The sequence below is a fragment of the Peromyscus maniculatus genome, chromosome 5 (genome assembly GCF_049852395.1).
Source record: "Peromyscus maniculatus bairdii isolate BWxNUB_F1_BW_parent chromosome 5, HU_Pman_BW_mat_3.1, whole genome shotgun sequence".
Taxonomy (NCBI): Eukaryota; Metazoa; Chordata; class Mammalia; order Rodentia; family Cricetidae; genus Peromyscus; species Peromyscus maniculatus.
In genome coordinates this window covers 61,132,992-61,156,667 of record NC_134856.1, presented here as the reverse complement: position 1 = coordinate 61,156,667, position 23,676 = coordinate 61,132,992, and the positions used below count along the sequence as shown (strand labels likewise).

The 23,676-nt window shown below is 48.1% G+C and overlaps 1 protein-coding gene across 2 annotated transcripts in view; it reads right to left on the bottom strand.

Moving 5' to 3' along the window:
• Positions 1-23,676, bottom strand: part of Slc35f3 (solute carrier family 35 member F3) — a 250,999-nt gene that overhangs the window by 6,649 nt on the left and 220,674 nt on the right. For both annotated transcript variants that reach the window (XM_016001054.3, XM_006982496.4), the window contains 2 exons: positions 6,287-6,506; positions 1,130-1,255 (listed from right to left, as the gene is read on the bottom strand). In XM_016001054.3, coding sequence (XP_015856540.1) covers positions 1,130-1,255; positions 6,287-6,506 — 346 coding nt within the window. The remainder of the gene's footprint in view (positions 1-1,129; positions 1,256-6,286; positions 6,507-23,676) is intronic.

Sequence of the window (23,676 nt, the reverse complement as noted above, 5' to 3'; positions counted from 1 at the left end):
CTGAATGACTAGAGGCTCGTGTCTGTGGGCCCCACCCAGCCTGGTGCCTGATGAACAAGGAGTCCACCAAGTACGCACGCATTGGCTCGGCTGTCCCTCGTCTGTCCTTGTGGCTCCTTTGCCTGCTCTGTCCCCCACATATGTGCAGTCAGCAGGGAAAAGGGGGTGAAGAGCTCTGGCTGCCCAGTTAGTCCCTCAGGACAGGTGTTGTGGCTTGGATGTGACGTGTCCCCCACAGGCTTGATTGATGTGTGTTTGAACACGTGGTCTCCAGCTGGTGGTGATGTTTGGGAGGGTCATGGAAGCTTCAGGAGGTGGAGCCTTCGGGGAGGAAGTGATCAGTGTGTGTGTGTGTGTGTGTGTGTGTGTGTGTAAGCGGGGGCGGGGGGGGGGGCGGGGCGGCGGGGGGGGGGGGGGGGGGAGGGTTGACGCTTAATAGCCCTGAAAATGCCTACGTTTTCCTCCATCTGAGGAGGAGAGAGAAGACCTGGGTGAAAGGAAAGGAGAGGAGGGGGGAGAAACAGGAGCTAGGGGAGGTGACAGCGTGGGAACGCACAGAATTGGCGTAAGAACGGCACACCCTGCCATGGGACAGTCACTTGTTGTCTCTAGACTGGCCGTTAGGAAGTCCTTTCACTGTGTCAAAAATTTTATTTTCTTTTCTGAGGCAAAGGTCTGGCAGCATGGCCCAGGCTCTCCATAAGCTTTTGGCAATGCTCCTGCCTCAGTGAGTGATAGCATGACAGACATTTGCCCAGCTCTTGCCGAAAGATATTTTGGTGTATTCATTTCACAAGCAGTGTTTGAACGGCTCATGGACTCATATTGGCTGGTGCCCCAGAAAAAAAAAAATCACACGGCCAAGGATTTGCATGACAAAGGCATACACATAATCTAGTCTTCATGTTCCATTAGGCACAAGCACGGGGCCAGGTTCAGGGGTCCAGTCTTTCTCAGCTGCCTGTCTGGGCCCTGCCCTGGAGATGTCTGCCTCTTGATGCATCCTGAAAATATCTGTTCTTCTCAGAAGCCCAGACACCATCCAGAATGTCCAAAGTGACAGGCAGTGGTGGGCTCCAGAGCGCTGCTGCCCAGATGCCTGCTGAGAAAGTGGGTTCCCTGTGCCTACCTTGTAGAGGGCTGACATGGAAGCAGAGCCCACCACCAGGGCTATGCCGATGACGGAGTGACTGTGGAAGCCATCCGCGTAGGTCATCATGACAATGCCTGCTATGGCGAGGATGGCGGCCACGATCTGCAGGGAGAGAGGGAAACACTGTCAGGCCGTGGAGGGAGCTGCAAGGGCCCGAGAGCTAGAATGTTCTGCTCTGAGGTTCTTCCAGGGGAAGGAAAGCGGTGTTTCATTCTAAGGCTCCTGAGGAGACTGGGCAGAGGTGGCTGACGGGAGTTGCTGAAAGGACACCTATCCAAGCTTAGCGTAACCAAAATCCTGAGGCAGGCAGTACAGAGCGGTAATGTCGCTTTGTCTCAAGATGCAGTCAGAGCTGGCTGGCTGGCCACCGAGTCTTGAAAGATTGGGGATCCTATTCTGGGGACAGGTTGCTCCGTCATGATAAGGGCTGAGGGACAGTCCTTGGTCAGCACCTGGGAACTGCTGGCTCCCTTCCAGGCATCTCCAGGTTCCTCTCAGGGCCTGGATTTGGTGTTTTCCCTTCTCAAGAGGGACTGCGCTGTGGGGCCTGCGGAAGTTGTCCTCATCTGACAGCATCGCTGACCAACAAGGCCTGATGACCACGTCCTGCCCGGGAGCTGTGACCCCTCTCCCTTCTCCTTAGCTGCGTCTTCCCTGCGTCTCCTCCCCTCGAGGCTGTTCTTAGCACTCGTAGGTGGTGGGATTGAATCTCTGAGGGGACAGTGCTCTGGCATCCAGAACAAGTACACAGTCCAAGCAGAGGCAGCCACAGAGCTGCCAGAGCCCCCAGGAAACCAGGAGAGAGGAAGGCCTTTCAAAACTGACCTTAGGGGCAGCACCCAACAGCTGAGCTCCAGGGGGTCCAAGCTAAGCATTTCCTGTGTGCTTTCTCACTTCACCTCAAAACAGGAAGTTGGTGTCATTCACCCCCTTTATAGGCGTGAGCTCCTAGACTCAGAGGGGGGCAGGACAAGGAGTCTGCCTGAAGGCACATAGCTGGAGGTAGAAAAGCCTAACAGAGGCTTTTTCAGTCTATTGGATAGCAAAGCCGGTTTAACACATTTAAATGGCCAGCTATGATTCCCAGGGTGTGTGGTTGATCATAATTGACAGCTTGATGAGTTTAGACTCATCATGGAAACACTGGATCTGTCTGTGGGGGAGTTTCTAGATTGGGTTAGTGAGGGTAGGATGCCCCACCCTGAATGTGAGTGGTCCCATCCCATAGGCTGGCGTCCTGGACTGAATACAAAGGGGAAAGCGAGCTGAGCATCAGCCTTCATGTCCCTGCTTCCTGACTGCAGCTGTGGTGTGACCAGCTGCCTCAGCACTCGGCCTCCACGCCTTACTCACCATCTTGAACTGCGCTCTCAAGCCAGGAGCCGATGTAATCCCTTCCCTAAGCTACCTTTGTTGGATATTTTGTCCCAACAACAAGAGAAGCAACTAAGACACACAGTGAGCCACTGCCAGCCATGCCCCTAGATGTAAACAGAGGCTTGTCTGGGACCCATCCAGTCTTTAGGTTAGTAAGAGGTACCGGGGTTGACTCTCCAGCCGAGCCACATGCTTCTTCCGGTGCATGCTTTCTGTAACAGTTCCATACTGTGCTATATTTACCTATACAAGCGACCCAGGGGAAGCTGATGGCTACCAAGCATGGGGAAGCCTGGCCCTGACTGCCTTCTTGCCCTTGCTGGGTTTTAGTCCCTTCAGTTGGCTGTTTCCTCTTTCATCTAAAATACATGCATTTCATACAGGAATGCTGTGGGCACCGAGAGAAACTGTTCATCATGGGAGAGAAGCTGAGATGACAGAAAAGCAAGCGTCCCCACCTAAGGGCAAAAACAGGGCACGGGAAATGCAGAAGAGGGGCAAATGGTCCTGCCCCAGGGCCACGTGCCTGGAACCCTCTAGGCGTCTCAGGTTCTGTCCCCAGACCTGCATCAACTGGGAGTGGTGGTGTGCACCTATAATCCCAGCATTGGGAAGTTGGAGGCAGGAGGATCAGAGTTCAGGGTCATTCTTGGCTACCTTGTGAATTTAAGGACAGCCTGATATGTATGAAACCCCAGAGAGAGGGAAGGAGGAAGAGAGGGAGGGAGAGAGGGAAGAAGAGGGAGAGGGAAAGAGATAGATAGGTAGGTAGATAGATAGATAGATAGATAGATAGATAGATAGATAGATAGATAGATAGATAGATAGATAGAGATAGACAGACAGAGATAGGTAGATAGAAAGACAGATAGATGAACCAGATTTCTGATGATCTAAAAGCATGCATGGCTGACACTTGAAGTAATAGATGGGAATGTTTTGATTTTTTTTTTCCTGAAGACTTGCAGGGCAGATTCCAGCCTCTCCCCCTCACTTCACTCTTGGTTAAAATCAACAGTGAAGAGTTTTCACCTCAACTGGGCTGTGCAGAAGAGTCAGGGTGAGGCTAGAGGGGTCAGAAAGAGCAAGCAAGAGTCCCCTGGCTCCCCTCCGCTGTGGGGTCACTCAGGCAGATGGCACCAGAGACTGACTTCCTGGGGTCCCAGCAGTGGTTATGAGGGAGATCTGTGGCTCTAACAGTGGGGCTCCTGCTCTCTGGGTTTCAGCATTTCAGCAGCCCATTTGGGACATGAGGCCCCAGCCATTGTCAGAAGTGTGTGGGCAGCTTCTCATCTCACTTCAAGATCCTTCAGTCAGAAGGTCAGAGCCCAGGCCCTTCCCCAGCCTAGGACTTCAAGGATTCTGGGTATGATGTGGAAGATCCACCTGCTTATGTTCCATCTACTAGGACACAGGAGCTTGGTTTGTTTGTTTGTTTGTTTGTTTGTTTGTTTGTTTGTTTCAGTGTGAAAGTATTCCCAGACTTTTGATGTGCAACAGTGAACTCTCCTCAGACCCTGTCAGGTTTGTCCAGTGAACTCACAAGTTCTGGGTGTAACTTCTTAATCCAGGGCACCCAATGGTGACCTCTTCCCTGCCCACTTTAAAGACTGGGTAAGCTAAAGTTCAGACATTGGCATTCTGCTCAAAGACCCACAGCCTCATCACCTGCTCCCAGACTGAGCATTGGCCACCATAGAAGAACCTCTGGCCCAGGGCACATATGAAAAATACCTGTAAGTGGAGATGAGGAGAGTTTGAGTCCCACTCAGACAGACACCTCAGCAGCACCCTGCCCTCTGACACCAGGAGCGGCCAGGGTCCCAAATCTATTATAAGACACATTTCCTTGTTTTTGAACTTGTCTATCTGACCTAGAACTGTGGGTGCCCTTTCCCATCTTCAGCAAGCTGTAACTGGGTGATTGAAGCAATTGTTCTAATCGCGGATGCTGAGTGATTTATGCACAGTTAGACATGACCCCGGGCCCCCCTCCAGCTGTCTACTGCTTGGTGTCACAGATTCCGAGAGCTGTCTGAGCTTTGTATCGACCCTGCAGCCTGCAATGGGAAGTTCTTCAGTGGCTGCCCACACACTCCTAAGAGGAGACCATGCCTGCACAGTGTCTGCATGTTATAGCATCCTGTCACCCATGCTGGCCCAGTGGCTTCTCCCACAGCACCCACTGAGTACTGAAAGCCTCAGCACCAACCTGTAGTGTGCAGTGGTCAGCAGAGAGCACTTGAATCACAGGCTGACATTACCAGACTATCCCAGGGGAGGGTGCTGGAAAGTTTCCTATCCACTGACCACGAACAAGCACAGATCTCAGTCGGCTGAGTAGTTCAAGTGTATTCACACCCACATCTCTCAACCTCAGACCGTTCTGTTTTCTCTGCAGCATGTATCATCGACCTTGAAGTGTCCCTTTCTAGTAACAAAAATTTGTTTGGGCCATCTGCGTCATGCCCCAAAGCTCTATGAAGTCTCTTGGTTCTTTGACCCCCAAATAAAGCCTGGAAAGGCATGGCCATGGGTCAATGTCCCTAGGACATCCAAGTCTTTAGCTTTGAGTCTGTGTGAAGCACCTGCAGTCTTCCCAGAGATGTATTAGATCATTTATTTGCTGGAGGCTTTTCTGGGTGGCAGCCCGGGGCGTGAGTTTTTATTCCAAAATTAACGCTGCGCCTCAAAACAAACTCTCCCCCTGCTGTAAGCTAAAAATATGAGGCAGCAGTTGACTCATGTCCCCACTGCTGTTTGTGTAACTCAGGTGGGCGTAAGCCCACCCTTAAGGTGATGTCATTGTTCCCAGGACAATGAAGCAAGGACGGAAGCAGAGGACCCGGAGTCTGCCGCTTCATGGTTGCCCACATGGTTAGCTGGAGTGGAGCTGCGGAGCAGAACACTGGGTCCTGAGCATTCAGGGGGCAAGAGGAAACGATTAGCTGCACCATGAGTGACCAGTGTTCTGTCCTACTCTGTGGCAAAGGGGTGAACAGCAGAGGCAGCCCCTGGCCACCAGAGGGAGCAGGCAGAAAGCCACTAAGGTGTTGTCCTTGAGAAGTGGCACCTGTTTCCTCTCCATGGGTTAGGCCAGTCCATGTTCCCACTGGTATTTGACAGGGCACTTACTATGCTCCATGCCACTGTCATGAAGTCTGGCTAGCTTTAAATTTACTACGACTCTCCTGGAAAATGCCAGCCATTCAAGTGATGTCACTGCATTTGCCCTTGATCTACAGTTTGAAGTAGAATGTGTCCCCTACCCCCAGCCCCTGCACCACCTCTTAGATTGAACTTAGCACTGATATTTCTGGCTACATGGTCCAGACAAGGCTCCAAACCCATACCACACACGTATACCCAAGGATCCTCGGGGTTTCAGATGCATCCTAATCTGAGAGTCAGAACGACGTCAGATGGCTCCGAGCTAAGGGGCATATACATGCCGTGTGCTGCCGATCAGAAGGTCGCCACGGAACAGGAAGAAAGTATCGCAAAGACATCACCCCTCCCTGGCTGACTCCCCGCTTGGCACAAACTTTAGGGAATGCCGTGGACATGCTTGGGGCGAAATGTGCTTTCATGAATGCTTATCCAGCATGGTTGGCAAGCAAGAAGGTCTGCAGGTCACAACAAGAACTGAGCATGGCTGAGACTCGGAAGGGCAGTGGTCACAGCTGATGAGCAAAGCCAAAGGGTGGGCTTTGGCGGGCATGACTGAGAGAGGAAGACAGATAATAGAGAACTTACCCTCACTCCCATGAATCTGTCCCTGAGAACGATCCACGACAGCAAGAAAACAAAAGCTTTGTTGCAGCAGAACAGCGCGGAGACGTCTGTAGCGTTTATTTTCTTTATTGCGTGTAAGTACAGGTAGTTTGTGAGAGTCCAAAGAACACCGAACGGTGCTGCCTTGGTAAAGAACACTTTCAAAGTCAAGCCATCGTCTCCAAAAAACCGACAGCATTCCCTAAGACAAGGAGAGGGAGAGAGAGGGAGAGAGAGAGAGAGAGGCGGCATTACACAGCGCTCATTTAGACCGTGACTTGTCATGTACTCAGCTAACAAGTAAAAGAAAATACAGGAGGTCTGGGGATGTGGTCCATTCAGTGGAGTGTTTGCCTAGCATGTGGGAAGTCCTGGGTTCCATCCCCAGCACTGTATAAACCAGGCCTACAGGCACCAGCGTTTGGGAGACAGAGGCAGGAGAGTCAGAAATTCAAGGTCACCCTCAACTACTCATCGAGTTTGAAGCCAACTCGGGCTACACGAGACCTTGCCTCAAAAGAAAAACACAAACAGAAAAAAAAACCCATAAAAAAGGACAGGGTCTTTTACTTATTATTTTTATTACTTATTTATGTATATGTGTGTTTCTGTGTGTGTATCTAATTGGGTGTGCAGGTGCCATGGAGGCGAGAAGATGTTAGATTCCCTAGAGCTGGAGTTAGAGGTGATTGTGAGCGGCCCCAGATTGTGACCTGTTGTTGGTCCAGTGACCTGATGTCACAGACCATTCCTTTTGTTTACTCCAAGTTTGGAGCCGATGGCTTTCATGGCAGGTGTGCTGGGATTATCTGACTAGGAGACTCAAGTGCCCCGTGGCTGACTGAGGGCCTCTGTAACTTTCAAGTAGAAGAAAGCCACTGCAGGGGGGTCTGACCAGCACCTCACGGGCTGTGGGCTCAACATAGAATTGTAAACTTAAACACTGGGGTACTTTTTGCAGCTTGATTGTGCGGTTTTCAAGTATGAACATTGTAGATGAGAATGTCATGTCACAATGTCTAAAGGATGGAACACTCTTGTGTGGTCTAGACTATTTTTATTTTTATTTTTGATGAAGAAGGTGGTGGATAAGAATGGATAGCTTGCCCTTGTGGTCAGGCAGGGATGCACACTAAAAAAAAAAAAAAAAAGATTTTATTTGACTCTGTGTGTGTGTGTGTGTGTGTGTGTGTGTGTGTGTGTGTGTTATGTGTGTGTGTGGTATGTGTGTGTGTGTGTGGTGTGTGTGTGGTGTGTGTGTGTGTGTGTGTGTGTGTGTGTGTGTGTGTGTGTGTTTGCCTCTGTGTGGATTTTGTGCACATGCGTGCAGATGCCCATGGAGGCCAGAAAAGAGTGTTAGATTCCCATAAGCTGGACTTATATGCAGCTGTAACCTGCTTTATATGGATGCTGGGAACTGAACTTGTATCTTTTGCAGATGCAGCCAACACTCATGATTACTGAACCATCTCTCCAGCCCCTGGATGGGCAGTTTTGGTGGCTGTGATACAAATAGTTGGAACTACCTGCAAATCTTCTCTCTGTTTTACTCTACCATGTGAAAGTTCACATCTCCCCATTGCTAAGCCTACTCAGAACAGAAGCAGCCAGCACATTCAGAAGGTCAGGCTCTTATCAGATGGGACCAGACAGGACACACTTCAGAAGAAAGCTCTCAGACCATTCCAGATGTTCCAAGGAAAGTTCAGTGGTATTTTGAAAGTGTTTGAGAAAAACAAAGTCTGCCTTCCACAGTCAGTGGAAGAAGCAAGGGAAGGCCTGCCTGGAGGAGGTAAGCATGGAGAGAGCCTGTGGAGAGGGGGTACCCAGTCATGGCTGTCTGGAAATGAAGATCCTGGTGAGGAGGAAGAGGATGACCGGGTAGGTGCTGTGTCCAGAGGTCCCTGTCTAGGCTTACAGATGTGGAGTAGCTCACCCTGGCTGAGTGACAACAGCTGGCCAGGAAGGCAGGCACCTGGCTTGTGACTTAGAAGTAGACTCAGGCCTTACTAATCCTTTCAGAGCAGAAGAAAAGACAGCACTAGCCAAATACCAAGTACACTAGAGAGGGGAATAGTGTGCCGGGGATCACATAATATTAAAATCACACAATGAAACAAAATTAAAAATAGGAACTAAAGGGGATTTGGTAACACTTGGAATTCAATTTTGTCATTTGTTCTAATGAGCAATCTAAAATGCAGTCTGTTTTTTTTTTTTTTTTTTTGTGTGTGTGTGTGTGTGTGTGTGTGTGTGTGTGTGTGTGTGTGTGTGCCAGCTATGAGGTAGGAACCCAGGCCCTGTGAGGCGGGAAGGGTAGACTATCACTTCCTGTGTGAAAGAACATGGCAGAGTTTTGCCACCTGCACTGAGTCCAGGAGTCCTGTGTGGCATCCCAACAAGCCAGTGCCAAGTAGAATGCTCCAGTGCCTAAGCTGGTCACACACTGACCGATGGCGTCACATCCGTTCTAGTGGGATGGCAGCACAGAGGCTGGTGTCTGCTGTGAGATGCTCTGACAGCATTCCAGCTTTACTTTCTATGGTGTTTTCTCAACCCCCTCATGGGCCCCGCAGGAAAGATGACAACCTCCTTCATGTCTGTCATGCTGGTTATTACACAGTGCCATGCATATGCCCACAGGGTTCCGGGGTTTTCCTAATGTGAATACCAACTTCTTCTACTTCACGAGGGATGACCATGTTTTATGGCAAGAATCTCAACAGTCTCCACAGGTTCACACTTTTTGTTCCCTGGACCGTGCTGATATCTGGGGAGGCTGAGGAACCTTGAAGAGGTGGGACTGGCTGGTGTGAGCAGGTCACCAGGGTGGGCCTTTGAAAGCCATAGCCAGCTCCTAGTTCCGGACTCACTTTCTACTTCCTGATCAGCAAGATGTGAACAGCCTTCATCTCAGGTTCTGCCACGCCTGGTCTGCCTCACCATGTACTGGAACCTTCTGCAACAGTGAAGTGAGCTGTTCCTCTCGGATACTGGGTTCAACACAACAGGAAAGTAACTAAGGCAGAGTGCTGGCGGGACTCCCCAATCTGCTGGTCTTGCTGCCATAAAGCAGGAGTCAAGCTGTGGCGTGGGCCGTCCAAAGCCAACTGGACAGCTTCTACCCTCTCTGCAAATCTGTTTGCCGTCTCCAAAGCGTGATAGCAGCTGGAAAAGTGAAGGAAGGGAGGGCATAGATGTGGAAGCATGGTTCAAGACTCACTTCCTAAGCTGCTGGAAAGGTAGAACTCAGTTGGTCTCTGACATGGGAAGCAGAGATACAAGGGTTCTGGGTCTGTGAGTCTGGAAGATTCAACATGGACTCAGAATTTGTGGCTGGGGAGGTACAGTTCGGCTCTGTAGACCTTGGTTCTAATGAGACCCAGGTGGCCGGCCCCTGTTGGGCTAGTGAGCCTCAAGCTGGTTTAAGGCCAAGGACTGAGCACTAATCCACGCCAGCCGGCTCACCTGTGTATAGCTTTGGCTGCAAGGGAACCCAGGAGAGCTAGGGAGTGGGGCAGAGGTCCATTTCTGCCACAGACCCCCTCTGGGTTTATACTGAGTGCTCTCTGGGTGGCCATCCATGAAACTGCATAGCACAGCCTTCTTCCCTTCCACTCAAGGATGCTCTGGACCAGAGAAAGGCCAGGGATGGCAGGCTGCTCTCCAGTGCACCCAAGTCCCTTCAGATCCCGCTGGCCAAGTCAGAGACTGACCAAGGTTGGGAAGTGTTTGTTTAGGGTCCTGGCCATGTCAGCTGTTCTGGGTATGTCAACTACTTAATTAAGCTCAATATTTCACGAGCCAATGAAATATAAGCAATACGAGGAAGTGTGTGTGTGTGTGTGTGTGTGTGTGTGTGTGTGTGTGTGTTTCTTTTTCTGTGAAATACAAATATAGAGCTTCGAGGAAGGCATCCCAAAACATGGCACTGAAGTACTGATACAGAGTTATGTAAAGAGTCACGGTGAGACACAGGACAGATGATTGAACTCCTATTGGGTATTTCTGTACTGGCTACTTCAGAGGAGTCCCAGCTGGGATGTCCTGCAGTGGGAGATCGAGTTGGCCTTTTAATTCAAACCAGCAAGTACTTGTGAAGCATTTCTTTTACTTCCAAGGCCCCTAAAGGGTAGCTTCTGAAAAGAAAGCAAAATTAAATTTATGTTTATGTGCGTGTGTGTGTGTGTGTGTGTGTGTGTGTGTCCGTGCAGACACACACAGAAGTCAGAAGAGGACTTTGGGTCCCCCAGAGCTGGAGTTACAGGCAGTTCTGAGTTACCTGATGGGAGTGGTGGGAACTGAACTCAGGTCCTCTGCAAGAGCAGCAAATGCTTCTAACCACTGAGCCATCTCTCCAGCCTATGCCCCCTTCAAAGTAAACTCCTTACGTTAAACAGACTTTTTGTTTTAAATTAAGAAAATTTCTTCATTTTGTTTGTAATTTTTTTCTGCGTATTTTCCCTTGTCTCTTTCTGGGGCTCCTTTTCATTTAATATTGGGGATTCCAGTTTGGTCTTCTGGCTCTGTTTTTGCCTTTTGTCTCCCCCCCCACCTCTTCTTGGTTTTATTTTATGGACAATTATCTAGAGTTCCAACTCTTTCTATCAAAAATTTATAATTAGTTATTTTTTATTTAATTTTCAAGAGTAGTCCCAGATCCATCTTATAGTACAGTTGGGAATGTAAGCCTAAATATAATGTCATATTAGAAGGCGCATTAGCGGAATATAAAGATGCTGTGGAAATCCTGCCTGATGTAGAGAACTTGGCTGACTGAGAGGTACCACAAAAGACAGAGATTGTTAACGGAGCCTTGAAGGATTCACCCAGGTGGGTGAGTAGATAGGAAAATAAATTGTATCTATGAAACGTGAACAAGTGATTGTGAAAAAGGAAGTAATCTTGGAAATTAAATATAAGATAAACAAATTCAAGAATCAATAGAAAAAATGGAATAAGGCCGGGCGGTGGTGGCGCACGCCTTTAATCCCAGCACTCAAGCTACACAGAGAAACCCTGTCTCGAAAAACCAAAAAAAAAAGAAAAGAAAAGAAAAAATGGAATATAAATAATCTTCCATAAAATGAGAGAAAATAAAAAATCAAAACAGGAAGCCCAGTACTATACCCAAAGAAATGGCTAGAAGAAGAAACAGCAAAATAAAATAGAGGAAATCATAGAGAGAAGTGAATGAGAAAGCCTCTAGAAATTGGAAGGGACAGAGCTTCACGACACAATGGCCCACCAGGCATTGAGCAATAACGAAGAACTACAAGACACACATTTCTGAAATAAGGAAATAAAGATATGGCTTTAAACCTCCCAAGAGAAAGCTAGATGATGGGACACACCTGTGATAGCACTTGAGGGGCAGAGACAGGGGGACCATAAGTGTGAGGTCTGCATGGTCTACAAAGCAAGAACCCACCTCAAGAAAACAAACAAATGGAATAAAAAATAGGTCATGGGACAGGACGCCGTAATAGGCCCAGACATCTCAACAACCCAAACAGAAGCTGTACAGTCACGGATGCCTGAAACATCTAGGAAACAGTTTTCCATCCACCGTTATGCACCCAGCCACAGACTCAATGTGAAGATAGAATAAAGACATTTGTCACGGCACAGCACTTGATAACTTTGTCTCCCAAGTCACCGGAGGGAATACATGGCTTCAACAGGAAGAGTAAACTAAGGAAGCAGCAGATGTGGCAGGGGCAGCAGCAGCAGGCATCAGGTAGGGGTGGCAGCAGAAGATAAGGGCAATAGTCAGCAGGCAGGGGCAGCAGCAGTCAGCAGGTAGGGGCAGCAGTCAGCAGCAGCAGGCAGGGGCAGCAGCAGCAGGTAGGGGCAGCAGCAGCAACAGCAGGCAGGGACAGCAGCAGCAGTTAGGGGCAGCAGCAGCAGGCAGGGGCAGCAGCAGGCAGGAGCAGCAGCAGCAGGCAGGAGCAGCAGCAGCAGTTAGGGGCAGCAGCAGTCAGCAGGCAGGGGCAGCAGCAGCAGGCAGGAGCAGCAACAGCAGGCAGGGGCAGCAGCAGCAGTTAGGGGCAGCAGCAGTCAACAGGCAGGGGCAGCAGCAGTCAGCAGGCAGGAGCAGCGGCAGGAGCAGCAGTAGCAGCAGCAGCAGCAGCAGCAGCAGCAGCAGCAGGCACAGGCATCAGTAGCAGCAACAGAGACAGAAGAGTGGCAGCATGTGCCTGTGGGAGGCTCAGCTGGGGAGTCTTCAGGGCAGTCTTGCTAATCAAGCAAGATCAGGGAAAATAACCGTAGGTTTCTGAGATGCTGTTGGAAAAATAGCAACCAGTAAATGGAAATCAAGACAAATTAGATTCTTTTTTTTAAAGGCAAACATTTCTGCAGAGGAAATGAGGGGTTGTTTGTGAACGGAAGTAGTCAATAGACAACCTTAGGGTGCTCACGATAACGAACACACTTTTAACCCCATGTTGGGATATCATTATTTTGGAGAGGATGGAATTGAGGGAAGCAGGGCTGTGGCAGCACAGGAGCCACAAGAGCCAGCGGATTTGAGAAAGGCTCAAAGAAGAACTTCATTGAGCTAGTTTGACCAGTACCAGGGCAGATTATCTACAAGGCCTCAGAGGCTGGGAGGGGAGGGCCTGGAGCAGGCAGGCACAGAGCAGGAGGTACCTTGTGCTCACATCTCCTTCACTACTCTTTTGGTTTGCAAAATATGTACATGTGCTCACTGAAAATAAGACTGATTAAAAACACACAAGAGAGAGGTCAGGTCCTGTGGTGGAAGCCGACAGGGGGCATTCTGAGGCAGCTCTGAGGAGTGTGGTTGAAGTCAGGGAGCGGGGAGTGAGCAAGGGGAGGGAGGGGAGGACAGCCTGACTGGATGTTGTGACCCAGAGAGATTGAGGACCTGCTCATATTTAAAGGGATATGATATGGGTGTAGAGCCAGCCTGTGCTCCTCTTCAGGGATTTCCCATAATCCTCTCTCCTGGATCTTTGCTTTCCCATTTCAGTGCATCTATGCCTCTCCACTTGGAGACACCCACAGAAAAGCGAGCATGCCCCCTAGCCACTCTTCTATCTTTTCTCATGCATCTGACTTCTCACTGTCATTCTCTGGCTACTCCGATCCAGTATATGCCCCACTACTCACCAGGCCCTGAGAGCATCCACTCCTAACCTTCATTGAGCAGATTCCAACAGGTACTGTTGGGGTGCTTGTGTTACCCTTGGAGGCCTCTGACACCGTGGTCAGATACCTGGTTCCTCCCGGGATGCCCTCTTGGCTTCCAACTGAGCTTCATGTGTGCTCTCTGCCCTTTGAAGACAGTGTTCCAGCCGCACAGCCCTCTACATCCCCCACTGGGAAGTATTCCTTCAGGCTCCCCTCTGGAGCACCAGTTCACTCTCTGAAGAGACAGTGAACAACCTGACCTAGTCTGTGGGGTCAGAGCCCAGCTGGTCTCTTCAGTCAGTCAGGTGTGTTTGTTTTGGACATCCTGAACACCTTAAATCCTGCTTTCTGGAGAACTTAGTAACTTGCTACCCCGCCTCCATGGTGCCTTATGTTTCTATCTTGACCAGCCACTCTGAATTCACTCTTAACTTATTTTCTCTCCTCACATCAAATTTATCACTAGGTCCTGAAGATTATTGCTCCCACATATTTTATCCCCATGGCCATGATCTGGGCCCATACCTCAATCTCTCTCACTTGGGCCACCACTGGCGCCTAATCTAGTCTACCCCCTGCAACCAAGCATGCCGCAGTCCAGGAAGGCTAACTTACTTAGAAATAAACAGACCGAGTGTTCTATCACTTTTGCAAAACTCTAGGCATCTCACCTAGAGGGACACGTTTCCCACAACATGATTCACACAAGAGGTCTTGGCCAATTTTCAACAGCAGCACTGGGTCTCTGTTCCCACCATAAGCTAATGGCACCACCTGGGAATCATCACTCCCAGGACCCATAAAGCAATTCTGCTTAACTTTTGAGATCCTGAAGAGTCACATCATTGAAATTTCATGCAAAAAATGAAATATGAGTCATAGTTACTAAATGTGTAGCAATATATAGCTATAGGATATCTCATTTTTCTATACAGTTCTCATATGTAGCCAAGTTTGCATCCAAATAGACTCTCAACCTCTTTCCTCTCTTACATTTTTTTTTTAAATTTGGTAAAATACACATAATGTGAACTTTACTCTCTTAATCATTTTGCATGGTACAGTTCAATAGTATTAAGTGCGTTCATCTTGTTGTGCAATTGACTCCTCGAACATTTTCATTTGTTGAAATGAACTCTGAACTCAAGAAGCAAGAATGTTCCCTTCCTTGTCTAGAAAGTCTCTATGCTACACCTGCCTGAAATTGACTACTGTGGGACCTTATAGAAATGGAATGTATTTGTCTGCTTGGAACTTAATTTTATTTCACATATAACTTCAAGGTTCAGCCAAGTGATAAACTGTGCCTGGTTTCACTTCCTCTTTAAGGCTGAACAGTGGTCTACTGCATTGATGTAGACTATTTTAAATGATGATTTTTTATCACCCTTGGGCAATTAAAGCTCTTCATAGCACTCCTACTCCATCTAATGCTTCCTTATTACACTTTTGGTCTATTCATGGCATGGATTTTTATTCTACACATTCTTAAACTTGAGACATTTCATCATTGCTGTTTTAAGATGCCAGTCCCCATCTATATTTAGCCACATATTTACTCCTTCCTGAGCTGTTGGCCCTCCATCTGGGCCTTTCTCCCAGAAGAGTCTTTTATAAGTATCCCTCTTAGTGTGGACCAATCTTCATGAAAGCATCATTATTTTGTCTTCTCCTACATTAAACATTTATTTTACTGTTTTTAGTTATGCATGTTTGTGTGTGGGTATGTGGACGTGTGTGCAGGTGTCCATGAAGTGCAATGCCCAAAGAGGGTGTTGGATCCTCTGGAGCTGGAGTTACAGGTGGTTCTGAGCCACCAGACATGTACTGGAAACTCAACTCTGGTCCTGGAAGAACAGCAAGTGCTATGAATCGTTGAGGCCTTTCTCCATTCTGTCTTCTCCTCTTCAAGGCCAATTTCACTGGGCTTAGAAATCCAGGATCACATACACTTTCTGCCCTTGAGTTTAACACTGCATCATCTTCTAGTCTCCAGTCTGTTGAAAAGTCTGTTACAAATCCTTGGTTTTGCTCTTTTTGATGACTATGTACCATTTTCATTTGACTTCTCCTTAGCATTTAGTGTGCTCTTTGCTTTGGTCTATGTGCTATAATGGCCCTCAGTATACTTTAGCCCCACAGTGGGGATCTATAAACCCATGGCTTGATGTCTTCTGTCAGCTTTGGGCACTTCTTGGCCAGCATAGCTTCTCCCATCTCTACTCCTGGGATTCTGGTGAGATGCACACCAGTACCTTCTGTGTATTTTTGCTTTTCTTTAACATTTCCATCTTCATCTATAGGTCAACCTGAGTACTTTCTAGTGACTTACTTTCCAGTTTATGGATGCTCCTTTTTGCTGTGTCTAACCTGCTGTTAAGCCCACCTACAGACTTTAAGTTTCTGTCATTATGCTTTTCATTTCTAGCACATCCTTTGATTATTTTCCCAAGATGTCAGTTCTCTGATGAAATTCTTCATATTTGTATGTGTTCCCGTGACTAGATTAGTAAAAGTCACTCTGCAGTCTTCATGTGACAGTTTCAAAATTGAAGACATCTCTGGGTCTACTTCTAAGTCCTATTTTATCTTGGTGTGTCATTTGATCCTCAGGTCCTGTGTTTCTTTCAGGGGTTTATATATATATCTTTTTTATTTGATGAAAAACTATGAAAATCATATAACTGTAGATGATGTTACTTTCTTAGAATTCAGATTGATTTATTCATTTATTTGTTTATTATTTTGGCATGAAGATGCCACTTCTACTAGCTCTTTTATTCTTAGCTCACAGTCCTGTCACTGGGTTCTACTGAAATCAATGGTTTCTTACCAACATCTCTCCTGCTTCATGGCTCTGAAGTCCAGTTTTTTCCCCAGGAATATGAGATTACCAAAGTAAAGACTTGGAGCCTTTCTGCTTGGTTTCTATGTCTGATCCCAGCTATCCATGACTCAGGCATCAGCCAGTGCCTGTGGGGTAACTTCAAGCAGAAGTTGGATTCAGGTGGGTTCTTTCCTGCTGGGATCTTTAATCGATCTTGACTCATGCCAACATCAGTGAATTTCTGGGTTTGTCTTCTGGTCTCAGTGCGTGCCACATGGTCTTGGCTGATGCGTTCTGTTTGGCTCAGCCGGTCCACTCTGTGAACAGGAAAACTCTGCAAGAGGAAAAAGCAGCAGCAGATGTGAGGCCCGCTAGGTGCTTCCCTCCACTCTGGGGTCTTGGTGTTCAAGTCCCGGCTGGACTTTCTCTTTGGTGCCCTCAAAAAAACTTTTGTGAAAACATTTGTTTTCCAATGTGTATAATTCTTCTCAGAAAGGGTGTTAGTTTGATTGCCATTGACCTGTCCCCTCTGTTTAAGCAGCTAATATTTGGGGCTCTGAGAAGGTAGGGACATGGTCCAGGAAGGGGATAACTGATAGGCTGGTGTAGTGGTGAGAGTGTGGGCTCCTACCTATACATAATATACACATATATACATACTCACATGTAGATATACATATTCATATGTAGATACCTAGTGCACACACAATGTAATAGGACATACCTTCTTAACAACCAGCACTACTAACTACATTGTGCTGTTCATTGGACTTGACTCTAGGCCTTGTACCTTTTGGCCAACTTTTCTACATCTGTCCTTACCTCTCACATCTGCCCAGCTCCTGGAAACCACCATTGTATTGTCTGCATGTATGAGTCTGTTTTAGTTTTTCTATGTAATTAGAACAATGTGATAATTGTCCTTCTGTAGTTAGCTTAATTCACTTAGTACCATGTCCTTCAAGGATCTGAGTTGCTTCTGTTTCTGGCCCATCAGGAAGAGTGCTGCAGGAAACAATGGGATGAAGCTGTGTCTTCCACATATGGATATCAATTCCTTTGGATGTACACCCAGGAATGGAGTTGTTGGACCATATAGTGGTTTCTGTTTTTAGTTTTGGGGGACTCCCTTTACTGTTTCTCATAGTGGCTGTATTGGTTTATATTCTCACCAACAGTGTGTACAATGACGCCAACATTTACTATCTTTTGATTTCTTTCAATAGCTATTCTGATGAGTATAAGATTATTGCTTCTTGTTTTGTTTTTGGATTTTTGGTTTCTTTGTCTCCTTGCATAGCCCTGGCTGGCCTGGAACTCACTATGTAGACAAGGCTGACTCTAAACTCATAGGGATCCCCTGTGACAAAGCGTGTGCCACCACGCTCAGCTTAAGGTATTAATTTTTTTTTATTTTATATGTGTTTTTGTATGTCTGTACGTCTGTGCACCATAGGCATGCAGTGCCCTTGGAGGCCAGAAGAGGGCACTGGATCTGGAATGGGAGTTATAGGTGATTGTGAGCTGCCAAGTGGGTGCTGGGAACAGCAAGAGCCGCAGGTCCTCTTAACCTCTGAGCCACCTTGCCAATGCCCTCTTTGTGGTTTTGGCTTGTAATTCCATGATGATTAGTTCTGTGGTGCCCCAGTTAAGATTCTCTGGAGGAGAAGAGCTGACTGGATGGGCGTATATTACGCAGGGACGTACTAGACTGGCTTACAGGATACAGGCTAGGAGTCCAACAATGGCGGTCTCACATTGGAGAGGCTAAGAAACTGGAAGCTGCTCAATCCACAAGGCTGGATGCCTCTGCAGTCCAAATGTGGCACTGGAGACCTGACAGGTTCCTGGAGAGCCACTGTTCTGTAGTCTATGCTGGGAGTCTGAAGAAACTGCTCCCCTGTGAGCAAAAGAGGACACCAGCAGCAGGACAGAGGGACAGATGCTCTCACACTACGGCAAAGGTGGGTATGCAAGAGCAGTCCTGCTTTTTCCTCACACACTTGAAGGTTTTACTCACTTTGTGTGTGGGGGGTTCCTCTTCAGTTATTCCTTCCAGAACCCCAAGGATTTAGTGCAGAGGCCTGCCTCTTAGTCGATCCCAGATCTCATCAAGTTTCTAGTTAAGAACAACGAGGGTTGAGGAGGTGACTCAGTGGTTAGAGCATTTGCTCATAAGCATGAGGACCACAGTTGGAACCCCCAGTGCCCTGTGAAATGTCAGGTGAACACGATAGCCCACCTGCAGAGACAGGGGATCCCCAGAGAGACCTAGCTAGCAAGACTAGTCATATAGGTGAACCCGGGGTTTGATAGAGAGACCCTGCCACAATGAAAACAATGGAAGAGCTACCAAGGATTATTTTTGACATCAACTAAGGGCCTCCACATGCATGGACATTCTGGTGTGTGCACACATGCACACATACCCATGTACAAATCACATACACAGCAAAATGGAAAGAGGGTGGGGGGAGTAGCTATCATAAATGGAAATCCTTCCATGAATCTATTGACTTTCTGCATGTTTTCTTGAAAGAAAGATCCATTCAGGCTCCTTCCCACTATATTTTATTTCTTGTCTGTTTGTCCACCAAAATATGAGTAAGCAAATGCTCCAGCAAATACAAAATGCAAGCTCAGGGCATTTGCAGCCTATAGGGAGTTTGGGGCGCTGAGATTTCCCTCAGAAGAATGTCCTAACCTTAGCTATAAGGCTGTTGAGAGGAATGGTGAGAGACGCCACCAGACAGCAAAAGGGTCTGGGAGGACCAGGAGGGATGCCCTGCTCTTGAGCGTCATGGCCATGGGCTTCTGGTCATCCTTCCAGGTCTAGGTGGAATGACGTGCCACGCCAGAAGAGAAGACTAAAGGATCAAAGACAGCAGCTGCCCACCCCTTCCGTGTGCATAAGCATGGTCACCAGTGTGTCGTCTGGTCTGCATGCACACTGTCAGAGCACAGACTCTATCTGGCATGTGTGCTTTCACCCCCTCCCCGCTTCCGGCTGCCCATCAGAACCGCGTATGGCAGTTATCTCTCTTATTCTTGCATTTGAATCTCTCTCTCTCCCTTCCTCTCCCTTTTCCCCTCCCTCTCCCCCACTTCACATTTTAACAGGAAACCTATCTGTCACTTCAAGTTCCTGCCATGTCTCTGACATGATATCCCCAGAGTGCTCTCCTATGCCAAGGCCCAATCATGGATCCCCATGGTTGCAAGGCTCTCGCTCCTAATAAAGCTCATTTCTGAAGGGTAATTGGTCTCAGCTTCTTTCTCCATGAACTAATTGAACCTGCACACAATTTCCAGCAGGCAGACCTTGGAGCCTGCTGTGCATCTCCTCCTGATCAGAGAAGAGCTGCATTCTGATACATAACGGGCTTCTCCATACCAGGTATCACCCCGCCCATTCTGGGGACTAATAGCAGTAGCTGGGATAAGCACCCGAGGAACCTTGCTTGTGATGGCGTATCTGAGCCAGTGATATTAGGTACAGGGCTTTCATAAAGTAGAAAGACCATCGGAACCTCTCCTGCAAGATGGGCTTTCTCTCCTGTAGAGGTTGGCAATGAGCTGTAGGGACAGCTGTCAGTTCTGATAAAACAGGTAGCTTGGAAGAGTGTTAGCCATCTGCTTCCACAAAGTGCATCTCTGCCATGCAGAGGGACATTCACCCTACTCTTGCTCAGCGGATCCGAGATGATCAGAGGTGCTGGGTTTTCAGTGTCTTGTGCCGCCTTTTTAGCTACTTCCTCCTCAGAGAATCCGCTGAGCTTTCCTGAGCTGGCAAGGGCTGAATCAGGATGCACCTTCCTAACACATCAGCCACAGGATGTCTTCATCCCAAACTCGACTCCTTTGGAAGAAATTGGAGCTTGGACTTCAGAGAAATAGCATGTTTGTAACTGGACTGGCAGAAAGGAAGACATTCTAAAGAGACACATGTGTCTCAATCCATCGGACTAGTGAAATGATGAACCCCAAAGAAATGGAAATTTCCCCAGGAATACCATGTTGTAGAAGGAAAAGATGCTAGCCAGAGGGGAACTTGTCTCCCAGAAAGACACTTCACATAGTAGAGCAACTTGTCAAATCACCTCACAAGATAAGATTGAAACCCAGACAATGATGGGTGGGCAGGGCCAACCAGGACTGCTTACACGTGCATGTATGTCCTTGGTCCTCTGTTTAAACTTTGATCTTACTTCAGGACTCCAAATATGAACTTGGGTTGGCTGGATCTCTTTGTCCTCTTCCCAGTGTGGCCACATCGAATAAATCCCCCTTTCTGCTTTCCAGTATTAATTTTTCTCTCTTTTTATTGGCTTATTGAGGATGGGTGGCCAGACCTGACTTGGGACACAGGCTGTGACCCCTAAGTCCTATAATGGGGTGAGCCAGGATCTACTGTGGTGTGCAGGAATAGGACCCTCCTGCTTGGTTGGCACCTGTGTTCATCTGCAAGTGGTTGTTTATGGCTTTTGCTGTAGGCAGATGGCTTTTTTTTCCCTCTGTGTATTAAATGTTCACTCCATCCATAGTTCAGAGTAGAGGTCATGTTGGCCTGGTTGCCATGACAACTGGATAAACAAACACAGAGGCCACTAGGTCTGTAATAATGGTAACAGACTTGTTACCATGACCTGGGAGTCCAGCCCTTATTCCATCCTGCCCTCCTCCAACTGCAAGAGACCCTGGGAGACACTAGCATACATAGGAAATGGAACTGAGACGGGGAACTCCATAATGCAGCTTCCATGAGGTTGTCATCATGGTGGGGAGGAGTTTTGTGATGATGCAGATGTTTGGGGATCACTTCTGCTCCTGTAAACCCTCATCTATGCTGTGTAAGCCAGCCCAATAAACTCATTGCTTGCCAAGTCACACTGATGGAAGAGGTGAATGGGTATTTATTCATGCCTCCCCAGGGAACGTTAGTGGAAAACTAGGCTGTGCGTCATAGTTACCTCCAGTTATTAATACAACCTAGAGTCACCCAGGAAGAGAGACTCCCAACTGAAGAACTTCCTCCATCAGATTGGCCTATGGCTATATCTGTGGGGCATTTTCTTAATTGCTAATTGGTGTATGAGAGCCCAGCCCACGGTGAGTGATGCCATCCTCAGGCACATGGGTTTGGGCTGTACAAAAAGCAAGCTAACCAAGCCAGTGAGATTCCCTTCATAGTTTCTGTGTTAGGGTTCTGCCTTAAGTTCCCGCCTTGGCTTCCCTTGAAGATGGACTGTAATGTGTAAGACGTAATAAGCCCTTTCCTACCCAAGTTCCTTTGGGTTAGAGTGTTGATCACAGCAGCAGAAAACAAACTGGAAGACTGGCAGAAAGAAGTGCTGGTTAGGTTTTGTCAACTTGACACAAGCTAGGGTCATCTGGGAAGAGGGGACCAAAACTGAGAAAGCGCCCCCATCAGATTGGCTTGCAGACAAGCTTATGGAGTATCTTCTTGATTAATAATTGACGTGGGAAAGTCCAGCCCACTGTGGGCGGTGCCACCCGTGGTCAGGTGGTCCTAGGTTGTATAAGGAAGCAGGCTGAGCAGTAAGCCATTGGGAGCAAGCCAGTAAGCAGCTCCCCTCTACAGCTTCTGCTTCGTTTCCTTCCTCTTCCTGCTGAGTTCCTGCCCAGTCTTCCCTGAAAGATGGAAGTGTAAGCCACATCAATACAACCTCCCCAAAGTTGTTTTGGGTTATGGTGTTTGTCACAGCAACAGGGAGCTAACTAGGGTAGGAGTGCATTTAGCTTTCCCACTAACTCTTCAGCAGGCTAGCTTCCATTTCAAAGCTGAGTGTGTCCTTTCCCCAAAGGCTCCTTTTGGACGCCAGGCATACTACTGGCAGGAGAGACAAGCAGCAGAACAGAGCGTGTTTGGTCAGTTTCTGAAGAAGCTGTGATATCAGCCCTCCCCCTCGCCCCAGCTCGTCTCCTTGCAATGACGTTTGAGGCCTGGGCTGTATGCTCGCCCGCCGCCGCCGCCGCCGTATGTGTCACAGAGGAAGGCTGTGGTATTCTTCAAAGCCTAGGCTTCAAAAGGCAGCAGCACTTTGCTTGATGAGATGCTTCCTACAGGGGTCTCATGGATCTTCTCCACGCCTACTCATGAGCTGAGCAGCTAGCGGGGTGTTGGAGCTATCCATTATGCATTCTGTGATGGTTAGTGCAACTGTCAGCTTGACAAGATCAAGAATAGCCTAGAAGGTAGACCTCCTAGCACACCTGAGAGGGATTATCTAGGTTAGATTAGCCTCTGTACAGGCTTATAGGGATTGTTGGGAATCAGTTAACTCAGGTGGGTGGCACCTGCCCCTGGGCCGGGACCCTAGGCTGTATGAAAGGGAGAAAGTGAGCGTGCGCCTTTCCCAGTTATCACAAACTTCTGCTGCTTCCCCACCATGAAGGACCGTAACCTTGAACTGTGAGGCAAAACAAACCCTTTCTCTAAGCTGCTTTTGGCAGGGTATTTCATCACAGCGACATAAGTAACTAAGACCGATTCCCCAGGCCGTTAGTCTGACTTTTATTATTTTGTTACTCAGATTAATATTTCTTGTTGTCTTTGGCTTTTCTCAGTGGAGCCTGAGCCAATATCTTGGCCTTGTGATCTGTCTGCTACTCCATGCAGCAAAAATCCTAGTCATAAAATCCTGGAGCCAGATATTGGGGTAAATGCTAAAAGATCAGAGAGACAAAGGAATAAGCCACAGCCACCTCTTACCGCGCCAACTCCTCAGCCTGAAAGGGGTGAGCGCCTGTCTCCACCTTGCCTTATCACTTCCTCTCTCAGCCCAGCCATATCACTTCCTGTTTCCTACTCCCAAATTCTGGAATCAAAGGTATGAGATACCAAGTGCTAGGATTAAACGTGTGTGCCACCACTGCCTGGCCTCTATAGTTAACTAGTGGCTGGCTCTGCCCCTGATCGCCAGGCAAACTTTATTTGTTAGAGCACAAACAAAATATCACCACAACTACTGGCTACAGGAACCCAGTGTGACAGTGCCAGCAGCCAGCTAGTACAGTAAGGTGTGGAGGAGGGCACCCTGTCTCACTAGGTATTTCTCTGCACTGAGCCCAGTTCACCAAGGCTGTGCATGCATGGGCATCAGGTGATAAAGGGGCAACTCTCCTCCACTGCCCACTTTGTGAAGTTCCAGCTGTCTCCTCCTGAAGGGCTCCCTCATAGACCCAGGCTGTTCCCAGGCACTTGGAATTTTCCTTGTGGCACTTATAGAATAAGGGCCTGCAGTTTTAGGCCGGATTCTACAGCCCAAACCAGGCCATGTCATCCTGAAGCTCTCTCTGGGCCGGAGGTGAGGAGCCGTGTGTGTTGTGACTTGATAGCTCTCAGTTCATGATAACCTGGTTCTTC